The sequence below is a fragment of the Aspergillus aculeatus genome (assembly GCF_001890905.1).
Source record: "Aspergillus aculeatus ATCC 16872 unplaced genomic scaffold ASPACscaffold_11, whole genome shotgun sequence".
NCBI lineage: Eukaryota > Fungi > Ascomycota > Eurotiomycetes > Eurotiales > Aspergillaceae > Aspergillus > Aspergillus aculeatus.
Genome location: NW_017962986.1, coordinates 12322 through 30050, shown reverse-complemented (window position 1 = coordinate 30050; position 17729 = coordinate 12322). Strand labels below are relative to the sequence as shown.

Genomic DNA, 17729 nt, shown 5'->3' with positions numbered 1-17729 from the left:
GAGGTTCCAACTGAAAGCCCCGCCAGTCCCGGCATCCTCTGATTCGTTCCGTTCCTTTGCTCTGAGCCAGGAAATTTAATTGCCCGCATTCGCACAACCACCCGAACCCCTCCCCCTCCTTGCCTTCCTCTTCATCGCCGTGTTTGCGTGAGTCACTAGGTGGTCAAGATACTATTCCGTCAGTTAGTGGCGCGAGTGGCGCCTCGGAGAATTCCTCCTCCCTTGTTGTCTTCACGACCTTTTTCCAGAATGGCCCAACCTTCTGCCCCCCAGAACCCGAGTATGTTGCGGCTATCCGTCTCTGTCCCGCCGTGTCAAGCTTCTAGACTGTTGTTTGAACTGTGGCTGACCATTTGGATGGTACTCTAGCTGGTGAGCCTAAAGCTCCCGTCGCCGACGTCCCTCCCCAGGCCGACGAACAATTGAGAAACCAAGATGCCGCTGCTGCCTCCAAGCTTGTCGAAGGACAGGACCCATCTGCACCCCCCAAGGTGAAGAGCGAGAAGGAATGTATGTACGGCATGATAAGTCTCCACACAATAAGCGATTGCCAACCCCGCCCATCTCGATTGATACTGACTTAATCTCTGGATTGTTGCAGTGGAGCGCGAGCGCCGTAAGGCCGAGAAAGCCAAGAAGTTTGCAGAGAAACAGGCTAAGGCCGCGGCTAAGCCTGCTGCGCCCAAGGCTGAGAAGAAAGCCAAGATCGAGAAGGAGAAGACCACAGACGCCTACGATCCCAAGGTGATCGAGGAAGGCCGCTATGAATGGTGGGAAGAGCGTGGCCTCTTCTTGCCTGAATTTGGTCCTGATGGCAAGGTCAAGCCGGAAGGCTACTTCGTCATTCCAATCCCACCCCCTAATGTGACAGGTGCTCTTCACATGGGTCACGCTCTTACCAATGCGCTCCAGGATACCATGATCCGCTGGCAGCGTATGAAGGGCAAGACCACTCTGTGGCTGCCAGGTATGGACCATGCTGGTATCTCTACCCAGAGCGTGGTTGAGAAGATGCTTTGGAAGCTGGAGAAGAAGACCCGTCATGATCTCGGCCGTGAGGCAATGGTCGAGCGCGTCTGGGCCTGGAAGGATCAGTACCACGCCAACATCAAGAATGCGCTGCGGAGAGTCGGCGGCTCCTTCGACTGGACTCGTGAGGCCTTCACAATGGACCCTAACCTATCTGCAGCTGTCACGGAAACTTTTGTCCGCCTTCACGAAGAGGGTATCATTTACCGTGCCAACCGGCTGGTCAACTGGTGTGTGGCCATGAACACCTCCCTCTCTAACCTTGAGGTTGAGAACAAGGAGGTCGAGGGTCGTACCCTTCTCGATGTTCCCGGCTACGAAAAGAAGGTTGAGTTTGGTGTCTTGACTCACTTCTGCTACGAAATCGATGGAACCGACGAACGGATTCAGATCGCCACTACTCGTCCCGAGACCATGATCGGTGATAGCGGTATCGCTGTCCACCCTGATGATAAGCGCTACCAGCACTTGATCGGCAAGTTCGCCCGCCACCCCTTTGTAGATCGCTTGATGCCTATTGTCGCCGACACGGACGTCGACCCTGACTTCGGTACCGGAGCTGTCAAGATCACCCCCGCTCATGATTTCAACGATTTCAACCGCGGAAAGGCCCATAATCTCGAGTTCATCTCCGTCCTGAACGATGACGGTACCTTCAACAGCAAGGGTGGTCCTTTTGCCGGAATGAAGCGCTTTGACGCCCGCTACAAGGTCATTGAGATGCTCAAAGAGAAGGGACTTTATGTCAAGTGGGAGCACAACCCCATGAAGATTCCTCGCTGCGCTAAGTCCAACGATGTCATTGAGCCTATTCTCAAGCCTCAGTGGTGGATGAAGATGAAGGATCTCGCCGAACCTGCCATCAAGGCCGTTGAAAGCGGTGAGATCATCATCAGACCGGAAACCGCTGAGAAGAGCTATTTCCGCTGGTTGAACAACATTAACGATTGGTGTCTGTCCAGACAGCTTTGGTGGGGTCACCAGGCACCCGCCTACTTCGTGAAGATTGAAGGCGAGGAAGGTGATGACAGTGACGAGAATCTTTGGGTTACTGGTCGCACGGAAGAGGCGGCTCGGCAGAAGGCGGCGGCTAAATTCCCCGGTAAGAGCTTCACTTTGGTGAGAGATCCTGATGTTCTTGACACTTGGTTCTCCTCCGGGTTATGGCCGTTCTCTACCCTGGGCTGGCCCCGTCAGACACATGATCTGGAACATTTGTACCCGACCTCCGTTTTGGAGACCGGCTGGGATATTCTCTTCTTTTGGGTGGCTCGAATGATCATGCTGGGTCTTAAGATGACCGGCAAGGTCCCTTTCAAGGAGGTGTACTGCCACTCCCTGATCAGAGATTCTGAGGGTCGCAAGATGTCCAAGTCTCTGGGCAATGTCATTGATCCTCTCGACGTCATGGAAGGTATCAAGCTGGATGACCTTCATGCCAAATTGCTCACCGGCAACCTTGCCGACAAGGAGGTGGCCACTGCTACCAAGTACCAGAAGAAGGCCTTCCCCAAGGGTATTCCTGAGTGCGGTGCTGATGCCCTGCGTTTCGCCCTTGTGTCCTACACTACTGGCGGTAAGTAAAACCTCCCAACAATTGATTCTACTCTGTCCAGCCCATTGTCTTCTATACTGACGGTGCCATATCAGGTGGTGATATTGCCTTCGACATCCAGGTCATCCATGGTTATCGTCGATTCTGTAATAAGATCTACCAAGCCACGAAGTTTGTGCTTGGCAAGTTGGGCGATGACTTCAAGCCTCGGCCGACCCCTACAAAGACTGGCAAGGAGTCACTTGCGGAACGCTGGATCTTGCACAAGTTTAACGCTGCTGCTAAGGAGATGAATGAGGCTCTTGAGCAGCGTGAATTCTCTGCTTCGGCATCCATCGCTTACCAATACTGGTACGGCCAACTTTGTGACGTTTTCATTGAAAACTCAAAGTTCCTGCTTGCGCCCGAAGTCCCGGCCGAAGTGCAGCAGTCGGCCAAGGAGACGCTCTACACAGCTCTTGAGGGGGCTCTGACTTTGATCCACCCAATGATGCCCTTCGTCACTGAGCACCTGTGGCAACGCCTGCCTCGTCGTCCCGAAGATAGCACAATTTCGATCATGAAGGCCAAGTACCCCGAATATAGACCTGAGTTCGAGGATTTCGAGGCTGAGACTGCCTATGAACTGATTTTGAATGCCTCGAAGTCTATTCGGTCGATCCTCGCCCAGTATGAGATCAAGACCAAGGGCGACATTATCATCCAGACTTACGATGCCACCAGCTACAGGACCGTCTCGGATGAGCTTACTAGCATCAAGTCCCTGGGTGGCAAGACCCTGGGCGAGCTTAGTGTGCTCGGCCCGGAGAATACCAACCCACCTTCAGGCTGTGTGGTCGCTCCTGTGAGCTCTGAAGCTGCTGTCTATCTCCGTGTTTCCAAGGAAGTTGCCTTGGAGCAGGAGGAGAAGGCCAAGGCTAGTCTGGAGAAGGCACGCGAGACAGTGCGTCGCCAGCAGAAGCTCATCAGCGGTGCTGGATGGCAGGAGAAGGCAAAGCCTGAAGTGCGCGAGGCTGAAGAAAAGAAAATGCGTGATGCTGAGAGTGAAATGACTCGTCTAGAGGAACAGATCCGTGAGTTTGAGAAGCTGCGGCTAGAGTAGATCTCGCGGCTTGAAACTATTTGAATTAGATATTTTTGTACTGGCCAATGTGATGTTTTACTCGGATTTTAGTGTGACCGATAATTACTGCTCGTAGATCAAGACTCGTGTAGTGAATGAAAAATCCTCTAGTAAAACATTATTACGTTGGGGAAGGTGTATGTACGCAGACTCGTGGCATTAAGCTTATCGATAAGCGGCGCCAAGACCCTTTCCGCCAAAACTTTTCACTCCGCCTTTTTCTCTTCGTTTTCACGAGCCCGATCAGTGACCCCTTATCACGTCAAACCAGGCTTTTTGGTGCTCAGAATTGGTCAAGATGCTCAGAGAAGTGTAAGTCTATAGAACCACTTCCTTCCGACTACGTTTGGCATTTTACAGTCACCATGCTTACAATAAAATCTCTATCGCTTCAGAAAACCGAAGAATGCGCGCACAGCGCGCATCCTGAAGGCCAAAGAACCTCAGCTCATCGAACCCCCCAAGCGCACGCTGTTGCTGCACGGCTCAAAATGTCCGCAAGCTTTACACACTGTTCTGAAGACCTTCCATTCCTTGACCAGACCGGATTCAGTCCTATTTCACAAGAAGAACGAGAACATTCACCCGTTTGAGAGCGTCGAAAGTCTCGAATTTCTGGCCAACAAGAACGAATGTGGTCTTGTGGTGTTCGGTAGCAGCAACAAGAAACGACCCAACTGTGTCACTATGGCACGTGTATTCGATTCCAAGATCCTTGACATGTGCGAATTGATGCTACTGCCGCACCCCGACGCTGAGCAACATACTGATCTGGCTATGCATATCGGCATCGGATTGCGGCCCATGATCCTTTTCTCAGGCAGTGCTTGGGAAGACTCAACCTCAATGGCACATGTCATGCTGAAGAGTATGTTCCTGGACCTGTTCAAGGGTGAGACGAGCGATAAGATTGACGTGGAGGGGCTCCAATATATTTTGATGATCGGTGCCGAGGAGCCTACTGAAGGGTTGGCTCCTGTTGTTCACTTGCGCTGGTACAAGCTTCGGACGAAGCGTAGTGGCCACAAGCTCCCGCGGGTGGAGCTGGAGGAGATTGGGCCCAAGTTCGACTTCAAGGTTGGACGTCTGCAGGAGGCCCCTCGGGACGCGATGAAGGAGGCTATGAAGCAAGGCAAGAGGCCCAACGAGGAGATCAAGATGAAGAAGAACATCAGCATGGATTCGATTGGTGACAAGATCGGTCGTGTTCACCTGGGCAAGCAGGATCTCAGCGGCCTGCAGACTCGGAAAATGAAGGGATTGAAGCGCCGCGCAGGTGTGGAGTCGGATGACGATGCGGATCAGGACATGATGGACGTGGATGAGATCTCGGAGGATGAAGGCCGCAAGAGAGCTAAGACGGCATGAAGCTCGCGTTGAAATGCATTGTCATGCAATTTGATTCTTTCCGACTTATTATATCTATCTAAACTGCGCACGAGGCGTTTCTGGGGGTTCGGTTTTCACTCTGGCCATGGCCCAGCACCTAGCTCATATTTGAACCTGTTCGATACGTGTTTGTTACATAGACGTTTGCAAATAGAAAAGTTTCATCAGTCTCAACCCTGCTTTCTTGAATTTGAATTATCAAGTTGCTCTCGCGCACAAGTAGGGGCTGGATTCGGCCCACGTGACCATGACGTTACGCTCGGCTCGTCTCTCACATGCCGAGGATCTCGTCTCTGGCCTCGCGGATAATCACAGCTCCCATAAATGCCGTACTCCCCCACTTTACCCTGAACTGGTACTTTAGATGTTGTCTACGTTTGGGGCAGCTTTTTTTGTTGCTTGCGAACCTTGAAGTCTCTATGATTTGCAGTTTCCCTATTGAATCTTGCCGGAGGAAGCAAGACTGATCGCTTCACTAAATTCATTTACTTTGCCGAGTTTCTTGAAACAAGCACGATGGATGCTCTCACAGTAAGGTCGCACTCTGTCGAACCCAGTATAACTCAGGAGTCATGCCGTTCTAACCATTTTTTTAGGCCTCGCTGGATGCTCTGGTCACTAATCCCGAGCTTGCGCCGCTTCTGTCCCTCCTCAAGGGCATTCGCAATGGCGCTGTCTATGGGGCCAAGGTCCGCTTTCCGCATGCTCTGGTGTATGTTCCCTCGGAATCCAGATATTCGGGCCTCTCTATTGTAAAGAGCCAGGCTGACTCGATGTGCTCGTCGCCCATAGGATGATCTTGCTTTTTCGCTCAGGAACGTATGGCAATCCAGTCTTTCTCTCAAGAAACATAGATCAATCATACTGATCATGACACAGCTTCCGTGAGAAAGTCAAGCTTGTCTTTAAAGCCACGCGCCAACATGCTCGGAACCTGGCCACCTTTGCGCTGATATACAAGGGCTCAATGATCTTGCTGCGTAATATCAATCCGGTTGCTGTTGGCAAAGAAGGACGATACGATAGCTTTTTTGCTGGGTTGCTAGGAGGCTATGCAGTCTTTGGTCGGCATAAAACGAGTATCACTCAACAGGTAAATCGCTGGGTACTCAAACGCCTTAATCGTCCACTAACAATTTTGCGAGATTGTGATCTATATCTTCGCTCGTGTAATACTTGCGTTAGCCAAACTTGCCATTCGTCCAGATATGCACCCGCTCTCCTCTCTCATCACTCCGCAAACGCGAAGTCAGATGGAAAGCCATGCCTGGCCGGTCTTTGCCAGCTTATCCTGGGCACTTGTTATGTACATCTTCCGTTGGTATCCAGATACATTGATGTCAAGTCTGCGGAGTAGCATGGTGTACATGTATGCTCTGACTCTCGCTCTCTCACCTGCCTTGTGTGACGCTAATAATTATGCTAGTTACGCAGATTCCGATCACTGGGACTCGTTCCGCAATTTTTTAATCCACAACAAATGATCTCAGCGATGCTATCTGCATCTTCCCCAACCTCAGGCCAACCTCCAACGGCTGGGCTATATCACATGATGGCATATAGATACGGTGCGTTCGGGATGCTGTTACTTCCTGCACTATATATCCCCTATATTCTTTGCTTTGTTGGTATTGAACTGGCAGGGGCCGCACGGCGGCTGTACCTTTGATGCCCTACCGCAGGCGGTTTAATGGGTCAAGCAAACAATAGAATCTGGACGGTACATACACTTGAGTCTGCTGCATCCAGAGATGTACTTCGAGACATCGAAGTTATTTGCTCAGTAATATGCTTGCCAGCATGTGTGGTGGTAAAGTTTGATGACAAACTTCCGTGCGGGACAACGAATCCAGAAGGTTGGCAAAATGAACCATCAGTTTCGTGAATACCGTTATCTCGCCATCTTTACACCTATTGGCCACGATACGTATTTAGCTGAGACTTGTGTTTTACCTTCCTATCAGGTCAGGACTCATTATGGCCGTAACCATCCACCGGCTTGAGAGAGCCATTCCTCTAATACCTCGGAGCCCAGCCATAGCCTAGCCTTGTAGTTGCCAGTGTATCTGTAGAGTGAGCATTTTTCACGGACAGGGCCTGCGAAGAGAGGTTGTCGTTCTTTTTATGTCAAGGCGGCAAGCATGAGCCCGGTCAACCCATAAGTGATGGCACACAGAGGACCTACGGACGATAGTGCCCGAAACCTTTGGAGGTAGTATTGTTGCCATGTAGTTGATGGTTGTGGTCCAGACGAGTCCTTTACGCCATCGAAGTAGACCTTCTATACGAGGCAAGTTCCCAAGCTCTCGTTCAGGAGCTTCAAAGTCAAATTGTATTGCTGCCAGGCGTCCTCCTTGAGTTTAGGATCATGGGGTTCGACCCCTAAGCCTTTGATACTAAATAGGGTCAGGGACAACAATCCCAATCTCATACCGAAAGAATGCAAACTCACGTTCGGAGCTCTCGCCTTATTTGGGGATGTTGCCAGTATTTCATGATCATCATGTTCTTCACAATCTTGTGTTCCAGACCTGCGGCTTCCGCTGCTCTCTGGAGGAACTGAATGGTATTGGCGACTCGTTTTTGGTCCAGACTCTCTGGAGGTGACGATCGGAAGGAGGAGCGTAGAGTATGCAGAAGGACGTATCGAGCTGGCGTCGAATAATTCACGGCTTTCAGCCCGTGACGATACAACTGGCGGTAGGTATTGACAAGAACTTGTGAGTCTCCCAGAGACTTTAAGGGTTGCACTGGAGAGACCATCTTGCTCGAATATGGTGGTTGGTGTCGCGTACCGGCGTAGGAAGTAGAGCATGCCAATGTACAGAGTTGAGAGTACAGAGTACAGTACCTTGTACACAATAACTATCAAATGCTGCAAGCCGGCGGTGGCGGCGGCGGGAGTTGACGCTAGCCAGATACGACCAGCATTATTATCAGCACCGCACCGCGCGTTAGGCTGCAAATGGTTTAAGTTGGGTCGGGCTTCTTAGCTTCCCTTCCACCCTCCCACCTTGCCTGCATGCTCCGCCCGGGCTTGCTTGCTCCCTCGCTCCATCATACTACCTGCCCCCGATTCCAAGCGGACTTCTGTCAAGCTGTTTATCATTTCTTCCACCGTGCTTCTCATTCACAGCAGCGGGGGTCAACCAAAGGAACAAAGTGTTTCGCGCCTACCGGTCCTCTGTCTTCGAGCTGGCCCGTGATTAATGCTGCGGAGTACCAGTGCGCGCGCCTTGTTGTGTAGACATATGTGATTTGACTAATTAGTCTCACCACATCATCCCCTTTTTTGGGACAACAGAAATTTATCGCATTCTGGACTTCCTCCGTGTGGTAATATTCATTTCTCAGCGCTGGGCTATCTACCAATGCAGTGTATACCTGGACAAACTGAACTCGGTTTAATAAAATGAAGGACTGTCTTCTGTAGACACATGAGAAGACCTCTCTCCTAACACCATGGTCCGAGTTACGCGGAGAGCCACCTCGGTCTTCGCCAGACGTGCGCCAAGCAGAAATGTCAAGAAGACGGCACGCAAACATAAAGTGATTCTGGAATCCGTTACGCAGGAGAAGAAGAAACTTCGCAGTGTCGTATGTTCTTTCGCCTTGCTCATATCTCTCGGGGCAATCTTGACACAAACAATCTAGATATCTTTTGAAGCAAGAGCTCCTCCTGGTTATACCTTCATTCCTGCAGGCAACCCTCGGCTTACGACTGCGTGTAAGGAAGTCTGTCGGAAGGACAGTTTGAAGGTGTTTGCTGTTTCGGTATGCCCGACAGCCATCTCCTTTACTCAACTTTCTCGTTTCCCACGGCCCGGCTTCTTTTTACTAATCCTGGGTCATAGACAACACCGCATATGCACACACACAACCTATCCCAGCATGTTCACCGGATAGGATATCACTTTCCCAGCGCGGTTGTCGCAACAGTCTGTATGGACCTGGGACTCCACCTTACAACAGCAGGGAAAACAATGCAATTTCCGACTTCTGCCATTACCAAATCCCGCAAACGTGCTAATTCAGAAGCTTCTCAGACGACAATCAACACCGAAGCGAGGGATGTAATCAAGGATCTCTTCCCTAATATTCCAGACAATGACCTGAATCAAATCATAAAAACTGCTTTCCAGAAGGTAGGTGGATAACATTCGCAAACAGGCCTTTGAACCCTCAACAGGACCGCAAAAACGTGTTGGACAAAAGATACTGAAACTATTTCCAGGGTCAGCGCAAAGTAGGCACAGCAGTTGAGTTACCCCTGGCCCGTCGCGCCCAGCTCGCAGTTGTGGCCCACATACGTCACGTTTACACGGAATACGATCGTTTGTTGAAAGCAACATCCTTCCATGAGGCGAGAAGCACGGTTGAAGAGCCTACCTTGGCCAAGTTGGTCGAATGGCGGGGTGATGACGAGAATGGAAAGATCGTCCTTGAGGACGTTTTCCGTGAGGTCATTGTGATATCTGATGACGAAGACAGTGACACTGAGGAGGAGCTAATACAGCCCTTCGACCGTGACCAAAGTGTGGTAGTTGTCTCCAGCAACCCGCGTGCTGAAGAACTACAGACAAACCCAGTCACTTATGCCGGCTCTAGCTTACGAGACACCCAGCTGGATATATCAGACGAGGAAGCACCGCCCGGATTTCGTTTTGTCCCGGAAATTCCAAAGAATGACAAGCTTGATCGTCGTGGATTCAGCCGATACCAAGCATGGGACCGTGCCATTAACAGATATAGAAACATAGCGGAAGGGGCTAATCCACGCAGACCGCCTGGTAACTCACCTCGACTTCGACGAGCATTGGTCGCTCGACGGCTCTTGCAAGATACGGCCGACTCTGGCTCAGACATACTCTTCTTCCCTCTCGAGGATAGGCGCACATTCTCTGTTCCATCCCAGGTTACAACTAATGTGGAGACACTCAGCACTGCACCGAAGACGGCATACGCAAATCCTGCAATGGAGCATCAAGTGAGTTTGCCCTTGACAATCCCAATCACACAAATCATTCTCTCGGGACGACTCTTTGTAGACTTCATGCTAACAATAACGAGCCGTATGCATTGCTTCATGCAACTGAAAGACCGTACCAGGTCAAGAGATTTTCACCACAGCTCAGTGGGCTTCCCTTGGAGCGAGTGCGCCCTTCTCATGGAGAAAGCCGGATTATTCCTCGCCAGGAGTCACCAAACGGCCCTATTTTTGTGAGTAGCCATAGAAACGTATCCGGACACCCAGTTGGAAAGCAGCAGAAACCTCTGGAACTTGGCCACAGCAGGACAATCTCCCACCCTGAGGATCACGCCTTGCCTTCTATAGAGAACGCCTTTTCCGCGGAACTAGGACGATCCAATTGTGGCCCCGTGGAGAACCTTGCCACGAGGATGTCCGGAGGGTTCGCAATCCGCTCTGTAACTCCCGCTCATCTACCTCCCCAGGACTTTCTACGTCGAGATATTGATGAGACTACACAGTATCAGACAGCAAAGCGCAGACGAACTGCATTCTATCATCAGCCGATACAAACAGAAAATATCCGCCCTAGTCTTCCTTCTGCTCCTGTGAGAAGTGCTCAGTCGGCTTCCTCTGCATATGTCCCTCCGGCACGACTTCCAGTTCAAGAAGACCCTTCTGTCCGTAGGCATTATGCAGCCCCGTTTGGATATGTCCATGCTACTGATCGTCAGCCCGAGGAACACCCATATCCATCCTATACCACCCGTGTTAGGCTCAGGGATGAGGGTTTCCCGCATCAAATGTCTCGCAAGCATGATAATGCCACGTTTGATATACCTGACCGTGGTGGACCCGCCCATTACAGGCATCCCGTTGAACCTCGTGTTGTGCCAACCTCACGGTATGCCTTTGTCGAGGACAGGAGCAAGGAAGGGCTGATGCCTGTTCAAGCCGTTGGCATGGTGAGAGATAATCATGACTCGCAGGTGCCCAAGCACGATGATGATCGCTTAAGGCTACCCGAGGTGGAAACGATACAGCCAACTACATGGAGTGGCAGGAATCCGGGATATGCTCTTGCTCCACAAGAGCAACCTCAGAGAAAAGGTCATTATGCCGATGACTTTGTTCGTGCCATTGACCTGAGTAATTCTGATCCATTGGATTATCCGCTGGAGCGTCGTCTTCAGACAAACTACACCCGTCCCGGCCCGGATAGGGTTGATCTTGTCTACGGTAGTCAACAAGTTAATCAGCAAGCTGGACCGGAATCAAGACCCCTTCCGGACAGCACCCATGCGGATCCATGGTCAAGATCCGCTATCCAGAGGTATGGCGTAGTGGATGACGCGAGTCAGCGCTATCATGAGACGCATGATACCTCAAAAGCCGCAAACCGTTACACTGACAGACATTACGGGGAGGTATCGGTGCTTTCACGGTATGGATAGTGAACATGAATCGCCTGGCTTCGTCACAGCCTCTCAGTCGTCACAAGCTAACTGTAACACTTGTAGCAGGGAACTACTCGAGCCTTCACGCTACGGCCCACAAACCAATGAACCACCGTGTCCTACTTATGTAAGAGAGTCTGAACGTCCTCGTCCTCCGGTTTTAGAGGGCAGAACCATCGTTATCGTGGATTGATATTGTTGCCCATGTGAGGGGTCGGTGTCAACTTTGTTCATTCCAGTCGCAGTGTAAATGTCTATGGTGATGTATAGTACATACATACTTTACAAGTGAGCGTACACGATACCCAATGCTGTAACAAATGAAGCTATGAGCCAAGAAAGATACTATCCTCCTCGATGCTATCAGTGTAGAAGATAAGATTTGAACAAAAGGCTTGTTCCAGATTTCCACGAAAGGTGATTTGAACATACGTAATGGAAGACATATATCGTTTTCCAGAAGAAAGGGTAAATATGGGAATCCCTCAGTACAGCTCCTGTAAGATCCATCTTCGACAATCGCACCCAAATCATCAATCACCCATTGTCTTCTTCACGTCCGACACATTCAAACACTCTGGGGCTCCCCATCCGCACTCCCACCGGTAACTGTCTTTCCAGTTTTCTTGATTGTCGCCAACACAGTCTCATATGACACGGAGGAGTCGGTCACAACCGTTGCGGTTTGCGATTCCAGGCTCACATCGAAGGACTTGACCCCTAAAGATTCCCTCCAAGTTAATGAACTGCGAGGGGGAGAAGCACATTGTTTCGGGCGGGATTTTCCAAGAGACAAAAACAAACCAAACCAGACCAGACCAGACCAAATTATTGGAAAACGTTATTTTTGGTGGGCAAATAGACATACCATCAAGCTTCTTAAGGACTCGTTCCACGGCTCCGGAGCAACCACCGCAGCTCATGGTGATGTCGAATTTGTACTGGTGATCGGACATGTTGACAGGTAGAAGGAGGGGGAGGGAGCGCTATCGCGAATGGCAAGAAGGAAAGAGTGGCGGTCAGAATTTCTAGTTTTGGTTCTCTTTTTTTTTTCTGTATTCTTCAGACTACAGAAGAGAATCAGGGGAAGTTCTCAGCTGGTCAAGATCTGTGTGTCTGAGTTAGTCTCGAGGGAAGAGGGGGAGGGGGGACCGGATTTTGCGACGGGCTGTCTGTCGATAATGATAAAGAATGAAGGCGGGGCTAAAGGCTGGAGACGCAAGGGGGAAAGGGAAGGGGATTTAACGCCTGGTGGGGCAAAACACAAAATAATTGCTAGCTATGGGATAATTGTACCTGAAACTTGCTCCAAGTTGACAGCTCACCGGGTAGAAAATGGTCGGAAAGGGGAAAGGAGAGGGAGAGAAGAGTTGTTCTTACCCTCGATTTTTCTTTTTCTTTTGTCTTTGTTAATGAGGTGACAGCATACGTATTCCGTAGACCAACGACTATTGACCTGGCGAGCAACCTCTATTTCTATCCTCTCGGTCTGTCTGTTTATCTACTGGTGGGGCTGAGCATACAGGGAGAGAAAATGCAATAATCGCTCATCCTACCGTATGCTCGGTGGGATTAATATTCCTGGCAGATACCGTACCTGAGTCAAAGTTAACTATAATATGTAAGTTACATGAGATGATAAATTCGCAGATGACAGCTTCATCATCCCCTAGAAGCCCGCCGCCCGCTTCTTCTTCCTCGCCTTCGCCACGGTTTTCCGCCCCGCCTCTCGACCACCAAACATGCCGCGCTCGATTTGTGTCATTGAGACATCCTGGTCCGCCATCTGACTGCTGTGCAATCGGAAACTGGGCGGCGCAAGGTGTTCTGGCTGGCTTCCCCAAGTCCGAGTAGTGTCGGCTGGGACGATAGGAATGGGAAGAGGAGTCGAGCCAGCTTGTTGACTTCCATGCAACGATGTCGTCCTTCGTAAATGCCGCCGCTTGGGAGTAATGGCCGTCATGCCTTGAGTTCCTGCTACATGCCTTTGCCAGCTATAGTCGGCGGGGTTGACTCCAGGTCTCCAGTGTTGTAGCATGCTTGCTGTGCCGGAATTCATTACCTGATCGCTCTTGAAGCTGGTAAAAGCCGATAGACTAGTGTACACTGGCCATATATTCGCTTGCGGCTCAGGCTCGTTCACGTCTGGCTCTCGATTCTTCCTGCTCATCCCGCTACTGCTGGGTGCACTCCTGTTGTCCTCCCCAGACAAAGCAAAGGATAGGCTCTCCTCATTCTCATTTGGTATTGCCCCAGACGAAGATGGAACTACAAAATCTGCTCGTTCAGGATCCCTGGAACCATGTCCTGTCCCGCCTCGGATGCTGAATTGTGCTAGAATTAGATCGGCTACCACGCCTCGGATGATTTGTTCTTTCATGATCCTTGTGCGCCCGGGTATATCATGAGGTAGATAACCAAGCCATTCGTTCACCAATTCATCATATAGTGTTAAAGGACTAAGTGGTTGGATCAAATCGGCCTTCGTAAGGGATTGAGAAGTAATCGTACTGAAGATACTGGAGGCTTGAATCGTGGTATAGACGTGGTTGAGAAGACCTGGGCGGCCGTGGGCAATGCGTGACCAGAAAGAAGTCCAGTCTTGCGCATTTTGATCAATATCATCCAAGACTAGGCCGCTACCAAGGAGCTCAAGCCTGCGAAAACGTTAGAATCGTGCAAGGGCGGGTTTGATGAGAATAAATCTCTTGAAGCAAACTCACCCTGTCTGATTTTTGAACCTGTCACTAGCCTCGGCATCTGCAAGTAGCCTGTCTAGCTGTTGGACCATATAATCGAGGCTTTCGCCGATACGTTTGTCAGCGCCCTTCTTGCTCGATCCCAGCCCCAACCTGCCAGTTACCACGGCGTAGATCTGAGTATAATCAAGCGTCCACTGCGAAAACGCAAGTGGTGTGATACTGGACATTGCAGCATCTAAGGTCAAGACGCCACTTCGTGAAGCCAACTCGTCCCAATCGTGCGTTATGAAGTCATCGTGGAAGGTAGTTGACCGAGTCCGTGACATTCCTGGAGCTCGCTTTTTAGCCTTCAAGACATCTATGGGTAGTGAGTCCCCGTCTGCGGCACTGTTACGGGCAAATCCGACATAGACTAATTCATGTACAGAGAGATGCGAGTCTAATGCGAAAAGCTTCAAAATGCTGGCTCTGCAGTCGTGAGATTTGTTGCGGACTGGCAATGAGAGGTGACTGGTTTCTCTCATTACAAGCGTGGAAAACTGGGCACTGTTTGGTGATAGCTGGTATTCTGAAGGAATATCAGACGGTGGGATGTCTAACATCGATGGGTCGTGTAAAGTTAATGTCTCTGCTTCGGTATCACATACATAAGAACAAGGGAAGACGAGTGTGAAAGGATTCAGTTGTGAGTAGAGGATGAGATAAAAATCTGTTGAGCAGCTGTCAGCATGTTGTCAAACTTACATATGGACTGCCATGCTGGAGAGCTCTACCTTCATGTATAAGAAATGAATCAAGCCGCATTGTCGTGTCTTCGGGATCCCGAAAATGGCGCCATGACATTTGAGGGAATACTGCAGGTCGTGAATCGCTAGTGTCTGAGCCAGATTCGGGCGCAAGAGCCAGCCAGAAAATCCGGGATGTTGTCAGGATGAAGACATGTGAGACGTTGCTGGCGCTTCGTTTGACGTCCAATATCCATTCGGACTTCCTCTTCAAGCCGAGCTCAATGGAGGATGGGTATACCTGACCGTCTCGCGTCCGATATAACATCGGGCAGCGCCGGTCACATACAATAAAGCTGTTAACATCTCCCACCCATTCAATGGCCGCCCATCCATCATGACGGGGGCGGTCATCGCCCTGACCCTCATCGATATCGAGCCATGGCAATGAACCATTTCTAACGCATGTAGTCATCCAACTACTTTTATTCTTATTGTAGCGACCAGACACGTCCCATACACTCCATCTTCCTCGCACATCAACAATGCCAAGTTGTTTCTGATACCAAGGATTGAAGGTCACGTCTGCATGTGCAAACCCCCCAGTTTGTAAGATCGAGATTTCGACCACCGGGTTGGCATCAAGGCGAGACATGCGGCATTCATTCGACAATGTATAATCACGTAGTCGAGCAACTGGTGTAGGAACGGGATTCCTGTGATACTGCGGTCTGAAGATAGCCGTGAATTGAGGTGAACGAACTGCTATCCATGTCGCTTGCTCTTCTACTGTTCGAGCAAAACAGATCTGGCGAATGGCTGCACCTCCCACGAACCAGTCGGCTTTTTCGACATCTCCGATAGAGGACACGCGCGCTTTGGCTGTTGTTTCTTGTCTCAACTCAATCGCATCCTCTTCGAGTTTGCGAAAGGATACAACATTCCCGCACTCTCCTGATGCAATGACCGCGATTGGTACCCCGCGGGTCCCCGACTCGCCATTCTCCAAATCTACTGCGTAACCGAAATCCAGAAGGGCCGAAACCGAGGGATCGCATATTTCGCTAGCTGCCGTGATGATATGCGAGGTATTTTCGTCCGACGCAAGAGGCCAACAGGCCGCAAGCTCCGGATAGACCTGAGGCAGGAGGCCCTTGTTCTCAATCAACGATGACTGAGATGCAGTCAAAGGCGATTTGACGGTATGTTTGTTGACCCCGGCATACTTAAGGGGAAGATCTTCGAACGGAGGAGGTCAGTCTTGCCAGCGAAGGCATTCCTTGTGGCTCAGGCAGCTTACTTGAGGCCAATGTTCGTGGAAACAGCCAAGTCTGGGTTTCTGGATTATATGTCGGTCGTCCCAAATGCCCATACTGTAGAGCACCTAGAGGTTGTTCATCCATTGGGTCTGTTCTTGCTCCGGGCAATATGCTCTACCTGAGGCTGTGTAGTCGTGAGCATATCGAGCACCGAACCCAATGTGTTAATAGGACTGGGATGGAAGACAAAGTCTTGGGCAGGGCACTGAACTGAAGCGGCTCTGAGCAGCCAGCAAGTCAGAACCCATGCAAACGTGGCAATAAAGTGTCTTTCTCTTGTAGCTGCATGAAATAATTCGGTCTAGACAGGCCAGGGCCGGATGGCGAAAAAAATATACTAGATCCATCGACGCCAAGCTTTTGACCCGGGGGTTGCGCCGCAACAGGTACGATTTACAGTCATTTACTCAATTAGTCTACTAGCGTCCGTCCATGGAAGTCGCAAAGAAAACAACCATCTTTTCCCATTCACGCCGTAATCAGCAAACGGCTCATCTCTAGCTCACTAATATCTAGACTCACAATGAATAATGCATTTGATCCCTCACTCTCGACGAGTGGCATGCGCCCGCCTCTCGCGTCGGCTGATGCGCCGTCGATGGCCGACTCCTTGCCCAGCATCAACTTTGGTTTTGAGGACCTACGCAACCGCATGGCTCAATTTACAGCTCGTTTTGATGCCTTTATCGAGCGCGGCCGGAAACAAGTTCTAGAAGAGAGGAATCAGTTCAAAAGCGGGTTGGCAGAGCTTCAGGGTAAGCAAGCACAGCAGTCGGACGCGTTAGGCCGCGATTTGCCTTCCGCTAACACCGCGGCTTCCAGAGGATCAGCGCATGAGACACAGAGATATCGAGATTCTCGATTTGAAAGCACAAACCCATCAACAGACTTTGCAAAAGGAGGCTGCGGAGGCCGCTGAGATGCATGCGGCCATCTCATCTGTCATCTTGGAGCGCGACTCGCGGCTCGCTAAGCGTGATCGCTTGAAGCAGCAAATCGACGAGACTCAGAAAATGATCAATCAGAGATTAGAAGCGCAGAAATTGCACGCCAAATACCTTGATGAGCAGGCTCGGCTTAATGTTCCGGAGCTAGACTTTTGGCAAGATTATCTGTGTTTACGAATCGAGGGGGCCGGCCGGGAAGATAGGCTGAAGTTTGTTTACACACATTTACTCGAGAAAGACTGGGAGGCCGAGGCTTGGTTCGAGCTTGGAACGGCCAGTCGGGATTATGATGTCTTCCACACGCGACCCAAGCTTGATCGGGAGGCGCTGGAGCGCGAACTCGACATTGTAAATGAAGATCGCGATTTTGGTGGGTTCCTCAAGAGGATGCGGAAATTGTTTGTCGAAACAATGAAGTAGCGAGTTAAGTTGGACGGACAGAAATGCTTGATGACACATGCTTATGGATATCACCTCAATAATTTTGCCGGAATACAAGCCATATGCATAAGAA

The 17729-nt window shown here is 50.5% G+C and overlaps 8 protein-coding genes across 8 annotated transcripts; 5 read left to right on the top strand and 3 right to left on the bottom strand.

Moving 5' to 3' along the window:
* Nucleotides 1-249: 249 nt before the first annotated feature.
* Nucleotides 250-3686, top strand: ASPACDRAFT_44689 (valine--tRNA ligase; the record flags this gene model as incomplete). Its single annotated transcript, XM_020201470.1, has 4 exons — nucleotides 250-280; nucleotides 370-510; nucleotides 602-2605; nucleotides 2680-3686. 4 exons carry the CDS (start codon nucleotides 250-252, stop codon nucleotides 3684-3686), a joined length of 3183 nt encoding a protein of 1060 aa, XP_020054524.1.
* A 319-nt stretch (nucleotides 3687-4005) lies between these two features.
* Nucleotides 4006-5075, top strand: ASPACDRAFT_44688 (rRNA-binding ribosome biosynthesis protein RPF2; the record flags this gene model as incomplete). Its single annotated transcript, XM_020201469.1, has 2 exons — nucleotides 4006-4019; nucleotides 4103-5075. 2 exons carry the CDS (start codon nucleotides 4006-4008, stop codon nucleotides 5073-5075), a joined length of 987 nt encoding a protein of 328 aa, XP_020054523.1.
* A 537-nt stretch (nucleotides 5076-5612) lies between these two features.
* On the top strand, nucleotides 5613-6580 carry ASPACDRAFT_44687 (Tim17/Tim22/Tim23/Pmp24 family protein; the record flags this gene model as incomplete). Its single annotated transcript, XM_020201468.1, has 6 exons — nucleotides 5613-5627; nucleotides 5693-5808; nucleotides 5889-5915; nucleotides 5976-6189; nucleotides 6242-6465; nucleotides 6523-6580. 6 exons carry the CDS (start codon nucleotides 5613-5615, stop codon nucleotides 6578-6580), a joined length of 654 nt encoding a protein of 217 aa, XP_020054522.1.
* A 797-nt stretch (nucleotides 6581-7377) lies between these two features.
* Nucleotides 7378-7859, bottom strand: ASPACDRAFT_44686 (uncharacterized protein; the record flags this gene model as incomplete). Its single annotated transcript, XM_020201467.1, has 2 exons — nucleotides 7378-7492; nucleotides 7549-7859. 2 exons carry the CDS (start codon nucleotides 7857-7859, stop codon nucleotides 7378-7380), a joined length of 426 nt encoding a protein of 141 aa, XP_020054521.1.
* A 370-nt stretch (nucleotides 7860-8229) lies between these two features.
* ASPACDRAFT_79733 (DUF2293 domain-containing protein) lies at nucleotides 8230-11620 on the top strand. Its single transcript, XM_020205481.1, has 5 exons — nucleotides 8230-8693; nucleotides 8751-8870; nucleotides 8951-9241; nucleotides 9331-10083; nucleotides 10167-11620. Exons 1-5 carry the CDS (start codon nucleotides 8559-8561, stop codon nucleotides 11517-11519), a joined length of 2652 nt encoding a protein of 883 aa, XP_020054520.1. The 5' UTR covers nucleotides 8230-8558; the 3' UTR covers nucleotides 11520-11620.
* Nucleotides 11621-12090: 470 nt separating this feature from the next.
* ASPACDRAFT_44684 (copper metallochaperone ATX1) lies at nucleotides 12091-12478 on the bottom strand (the record flags this gene model as incomplete). The annotated part of the gene is made up of 2 exons (XM_020201466.1): nucleotides 12091-12242; nucleotides 12391-12478. 2 exons carry the CDS (start codon nucleotides 12476-12478, stop codon nucleotides 12091-12093), a joined length of 240 nt encoding a protein of 79 aa, XP_020054519.1.
* Nucleotides 12479-12949: 471 nt separating this feature from the next.
* Nucleotides 12950-16553, bottom strand: ASPACDRAFT_1903109 (uncharacterized protein). The gene is made up of 4 exons (XM_020198785.1): nucleotides 16250-16553; nucleotides 14998-16188; nucleotides 14246-14933; nucleotides 12950-14179 (listed from the first exon to the last, which is right to left on the bottom strand). Exons 1-4 carry the CDS (start codon nucleotides 16350-16352, stop codon nucleotides 13192-13194), a joined length of 2970 nt encoding a protein of 989 aa, XP_020054518.1. The 5' UTR covers nucleotides 16353-16553; the 3' UTR covers nucleotides 12950-13191.
* A 238-nt stretch (nucleotides 16554-16791) lies between these two features.
* ASPACDRAFT_31242 (kinetochore Spc25 family protein) lies at nucleotides 16792-17635 on the top strand (the record flags this gene model as incomplete). Its single annotated transcript, XM_020199798.1, has 2 exons — nucleotides 16792-17023; nucleotides 17091-17635. 2 exons carry the CDS (start codon nucleotides 16792-16794, stop codon nucleotides 17633-17635), a joined length of 777 nt encoding a protein of 258 aa, XP_020054517.1.
* Between the last annotated feature and the right edge of the window lie 94 nt (nucleotides 17636-17729).

Excerpts from the sequence above, each read along its gene's own strand:
- ASPACDRAFT_1903109 (XM_020198785.1), bottom strand. The coding sequence starts at position 16,352 with ATGGATGAACAACCTCTAGGTGCTCTACAGTATGGGCATTTGGGACGA. Across the intron at positions 14,934-14,997 it reads TTCATTTCTTATACATGAAG|ATTTTTATCTCATCCTCTAC; the intron begins GTAGAGCTCTCC and ends GCTGCTCAACAG. Across the intron at positions 14,180-14,245 it reads AGGTTCAAAAATCAGACAGG|GCTTGAGCTCCTTGGTAGCG; the intron begins GTGAGTTTGCTT and ends ACGTTTTCGCAG.
- ASPACDRAFT_79733 (XM_020205481.1), top strand. The coding sequence starts at position 8,559 with ATGGTCCGAGTTACGCGGAGAGCCACCTCGGTCTTCGCCAGACGTGCG. Across the intron at positions 9,242-9,330 it reads TAAAAACTGCTTTCCAGAAG|GGTCAGCGCAAAGTAGGCAC; the intron begins GTAGGTGGATAA and ends AACTATTTCCAG. Across the intron at positions 10,084-10,166 it reads ATCCTGCAATGGAGCATCAA|CCGTATGCATTGCTTCATGC; the intron begins GTGAGTTTGCCC and ends AACAATAACGAG.